This window comes from Sciurus vulgaris, assembly GCF_902686455.1.
Source record: "Sciurus vulgaris genome assembly, chromosome: 7".
Taxonomy (NCBI): domain Eukaryota; kingdom Metazoa; phylum Chordata; class Mammalia; order Rodentia; family Sciuridae; genus Sciurus; species Sciurus vulgaris.
In genome coordinates this window covers 127,917,298-127,922,732 of record NC_136467.1, presented here as the reverse complement: position 1 = coordinate 127,922,732, position 5,435 = coordinate 127,917,298, and the positions used below count along the sequence as shown (strand labels likewise).

At 35.2% G+C, this 5,435-nt stretch overlaps 1 protein-coding gene across 1 annotated transcript; it reads left to right on the top strand.

The window, feature by feature from the left end:
- Positions 1–2,790: 2,790 nt before the first annotated feature.
- Positions 2,791–3,756, top strand: LOC306666659 (olfactory receptor 14J1; the record flags this gene model as incomplete). Its single annotated transcript, XM_079148883.1, has 1 exon — positions 2,791–3,756. One exon carries the CDS (start codon positions 2,791–2,793, stop codon positions 3,754–3,756), a length of 966 nt encoding a protein of 321 aa, XP_079005009.1.
- Positions 3,757–5,435: the final 1,679 nt, after the last annotated feature.

The following is a 5,435-nucleotide window of genomic DNA, read 5'->3' as shown; positions in this document are numbered from 1 at the left end:
CATTGTGGCAAACATTTGAGATACAGCAAGACTGAGCACAGGAGTAGTCATTGACTTGAAAGCAGAAAGGGCAGAGGTAATTTCATTTGTATTTAGGTAATAAATTGAGGGACTTAACTCCCATACCTGAATCTTCTCAAAATGATTGGCAATGCCACCTCCAAGGAAATAACAGCAAGGTAGTGGAGAGGAGACTTGGATACTAAATTTGCAGAACAGTTCCTGTGATTAATCAGAAGGGTTGAGTTACTTAAAGTAAAAGAAACTACTTTCAGGAAAATGCAAGGTTTTAACACCTTAAAATTCCTAAGCAGGTGGAGAAAGTTTAGATATGTTTTGTACAATAAAATACGTTGCCTTTAAGTGCTTAGTGATGGGGGAAATATTTATGGGGAAAATAATGTTGATAAAAACCACAAAATTCACCAAAAATAGTTTTAGATCTATTATAAAATAAAGGATCAAATGCAGCATGACTTGAAAGAATTGAATGAAAATTTTATGTACTCTCATAATAATTTCCTTAATCCTAAGTGAATTTCCATATATACATCTACCCTCCTATTTGAGAAGAGATGCACTAATCAATTGCAAATAATGAAATTGAAATAAAAATTGCAAATAATAAAATTTCCCAATTTTATTAAAATTGGGAAAAGATAAAAATTATTCTCTATTTTAATAAAGATAAAAAAATTAAAACATATTGATAGAAGTTGTGGAGAATTGAATAGTGTGTGTGTGTGTGTGTGTGTGTGTGTGTGTGTGTGTGTGTGTGATGTTCCAGGTTTTTCTTGTGGTTTTCCTCCCCCTTCCTCCTATGAAAAAACCCATAATGGAGCGGTTAAATGATGGATATTTTGCTTGGATTACATCAGTAATACAGATTAGAAGTGGGAAATGAATGATGTTTCAATTCTTAAATAGTGACAATAATTTTTAAAGCATGAGTTCATTGCTTTCATACATTCATCTTTTATTTTTAAATCCAAAGCTACCATCCAATATTTGGAGTAGGGTAAGCCAGGAAGTAGAGTCAAAAGCAATGGAGATGGTCATGGTTGGTACAGAAACAGGAAAATAGTAAGAGCAAGAAGGCTACCCAAGCCCTTTGAAGAAGCACAACCTTGCCTCCCGCTAATCACATTGAGTGAGCTGGGGACTCTTCCTTGTAGAAAACCATGTATCCTAAATATTAGTTTCAGTGAGTTCTCAAAATAAATTATAGCAAAAACAGTTAAGATGCTAGTTCAAGGGATTTTTCACCTTTTGCTGTTGCTTGGGGAATAATAAGAATAAATCATAATGTCTAAAGGCATGACTCATGTTATTTGATCACTAAGTTTTTGAATATTCAGAATTGAAATCAGACATTTTAAACGATTACTTATTACTTTTGTATTAGGTATCATTTCTAAGGGTGGAGAAATGGAGAGAGGCAAGGAAGGAATAATTTTTCTGGGGGAAAAACTAAGTGCTAATAATACCAGTTAACTTTTTAGCAAATCCACAGATTTATACCAAAGAAAAAAGCAATAGTGGGGATGTAACTCAGTGGTAAAGCATTTGCCTGCATGTGTGATGCTCTGGTTTAATCACCAGCACTGAAAAAAATATATAAACAGATGCAAGGAAAAAAGTGAATATTACATCACAATGATTCCAATACTCACAGGAGTTATTCTACTATACCACAATAATAACACAGAAAAAGTATCACACAGCCCCTCTAATAATAATTATGCTATGTTGTTATCAAGATTTGGCTTATTTAATTGGTGAGGTATTTTAAGAAATTGGATTCCACTATCTAATGGATATCAAATTCTAGGGGAAAAATAAAGCCTTTTTCTCATTAAGAAAGTCACAAGGAGAGATAATACTGAAAGGCATATACTCCCCCACCTAGCAGTCTCCCTATCCCATAGAAAGAATTAAATATATTTTAGAAAATGTCGTTAGTTGTTCAAATGAATTTAATTGAAAATGTCCAACCCCAAGTCCTCCTAAATTATGGTTTTGAAAGTAGAAAGGTACTGTCTGAGGACAAGCCATCATCATCACTCAGTTGCAAGATCTCTCCAGTTCCAAAGTTCAGGAATCAATGCATGGTATCATCAGCATCTGCATGTTACAATCTTTCTAATTAAATTTATTTTTAGTTGACAAGAAATAATTATACTTATTTATGAAATAAAGTGTGTATCACAATTCTGAGACTTATTTCACTCTTCAAGATTGCTCTTGGAAGTTCATTTCAACCAAATACAATCTTCATAAAATGTTAAAAGTCTTTCAGGGGCAAGAAATATGACTGTTCTTTGAATGGATACCTCTCCTCTGTTTACCTCTGGGATGTCCCTGGATCCACTTATGGGGTCACATTCATAACTTCGTTTTAGACAGTTGACAAAGGAAGTTTCAATGCACCATCATAAGACTTCCAAGCCATGTATAAGATGAATGACACTAGTACACCAGTGTTATTTTCACTGACTACTGAAGATGAAGTTATTTTCACCAATTTTTTTCAACTGTGACAATTCAACTCTGCCCCAGAAAATGACTTGTTGAGCACATTTAAAGTTTCTACTTCTGAATAATTGCTAAATATTTTTCTTAATTGAATGTAATAATCACAATGATGATGAATTGATCTTGCTATCAGTAGCTCCAGCTGCTGGGGACACTGAGATACGTGACATATGGTTAGGTTAAATATCACACATTCTTTTCTTACCATTCTCCAGCTTCCTAAACGGAGTTAAACTTGGAATCATTGGAGTGAACATGGTGAACTTGACCTCAAAGAGTGGATTCCTCCTCATGGGGTTTTCTGATGACCGAAAGTTCCAGGTTTTACATGCACTGCTCTTTTTGGTGATATACCTGCTGGCCTTAATGGGCAACCTCCTCATTATCACCATCATTACCCTGGACCACCATCTGCATTCTCCCATGTATTACTTCCTGAAGCACCTCTCTTTTCTGGACCTCTGCTTCATTTCTGTCACAGTACCACAGTCCATTGCAAATTCACTCATGGACAATGGTTACATTTCCCTTGGTCAATGTATTCTTCAGGTTTTCTTCTTCATAGCTTTGGCCTCATCAGAAGTAGCCATCCTCACAGTGATGTCTTATGACAGATATGTTGCCATCTGTCAACCACTGCACTATGAGACCATTATGAATCCCAGTGCTTGTAGGCGTGCAGTGATAGCTGTGTGGATGGCGGGGGGGATCTCCGGGCTCACACACACAACCGTTAACTTCTCCATTCCTCTGTGTGGGGAGAGAGTTATTCACCAATTTTTTTGCGATGTTCCTCAAATGTTGAAACTAACCTGTTCTTATGAATTCGTTAATGAGATTGCAGTGGCTGCATTCACAACCTCAACAGCATTTATCTGTCTGATCTCCATCGTGCTCTCCTATGTTCGCATCTTCTCAACAGTGCTAAGAATCCCATCAGCAGAGGGCCGGACCAAGGTCTTCTCCACCTGCCTGCCACACCTATTTGTAGTCTCCTTCTTCCTCTCAGCTGCAGGCTTTGAGTTTCTAAGACCTCCATCAGATTCCCCATCAGCTGTGGATCTTATGTTCTCCATATTCTATACTGTAATACCTCCAACACTCAATCCCATTATCTATAGTTTGAGAAATAAAGCCATGAAGGCAGCTCTGAAGAAGGTGCTATCAAAAGAGGAATTTTCTCAGAGAAAGATGTATGTTAAAGCAATGTTTAAACTCTAAAGAGTTGTGCAAATTAAAAAGCATTGCTATTGTTTCTGACTGGAAGAGGTGAGAGTTTCATTTCTTCCCAGGGTTCCCTTTCAACTTTTCTATTCTTTATGTTCACCTAAACTCTAATTCTGAGAAATTAAAGATGTCTTGCTTCTAAGGACTTTGGTCTTCCTTACTCCAATGTAAGTGTTGTTTTAAGGCAGTTTTTAGGAATTCCTCTGAAATAAAAAATATATATGTTTAATTAACTGTGACATGATCAGCATATTTTAAAGTTGATTTTAACAAATAAATATATATATCAGATTGCTATCAGATAATTCAACTTTACTTATGTGATACTAATACCTCTAATATTTGTAAGAAATTTCCAGTGGGCTTCCTACTAAGTATCTTTACTGTTTCCCTTTCTATTAAATGTTATAATAGTTTTTTCCACAATTTATTCAGTCCCTAGTAAATGCCAGGTGCCTTATATACATTTTTCTCTTAACCTAGGAAACAACTCTTCTATTTATCCCACTAAGCTTAGTAATGACACTAAATTTAGAAGAAATTAATTTACTTGCCATTTCTCAAATAAAAAGTGGTAAGGCTGTGGTTTGAATTAATATTTTCTGAGTCACAGCCCATATATATGCCTCCAATAAAAATTGTTTCCCAAACGTGAGTTTGTACGTATGCTTATCATCTATAAAAATGAGAATATATGATGACAATTTACTGATGAAATAACCATTAGGCATCTTCTCTTCCATTACTGAACATGTTTGTATTCCCCCTACTGATATAGAAAAGAGTTTGAAAAGGTATTTGTTACGGTTAAGCAGGGCAGCAGCCTCCTGTGTCTGTGAAACAGAATAAAGATGAGTGGTACATGAACAGCTCAAATCCCTGAGTGTATAAACTCAAATACTGTGGCTCTAAGAGTCTGATTCATTTTGGGGTAATGTTTTAATATTCTTTTTGAAAAGGACACAAAAATCACAAGAGGACAAAACTGGACTGGTTTTCTCATATTTGAAGAAAATCAAAGTACATGTTCTAGTAATAATGTGAATATAAATCACAGATAATGGGGAAGGAGCACTTTAAGGATTAATTGTTCTTATATGACTTTAAGGATTAATTGTTCTTATGACATCTGCATCTGCATGCACATGAATGAAGTGTAGATTTTGCTTGTTTTGCTTTTGTTTGTTTGTTTGTTTGTTGGTACTGGGGATTGAATCCAGAGGCAGGTTACCACTGAGTCACATCCCCAGTCCTTTTTAGTTTTTTTACAGGCTCTTGAAATTACTAAGGCTAGTCTTGAACTTGCAATACTCCTGCCTCAGTCCCCCTAGCTGCTGGGATTACAGACATGTGCCACCATGCCTGTCTGCTAGTTTTTAAAGGTTGTACATTTCTTCTCTCCCAATATGAAGTTGAAATCTATGACAAACTTTATTAATGCCATATTTTATAGTCCTGAATCTTTGCCAACAGTCATTTCTTTTTCTCTACATGCACATTTCAAAAAGCTTATATTAAACAGGTTATATATTATTTGTGAAAAATTTCTAATGAGAGATAAACAAAGTCTAAAGGTAAACCATATATTCATTGGTACATATGTTATGCTATTTGAATGTACTGTTTAATACTTTTCTATTGGTGTGTCTTTATATATTTTATATTGTCTTGTA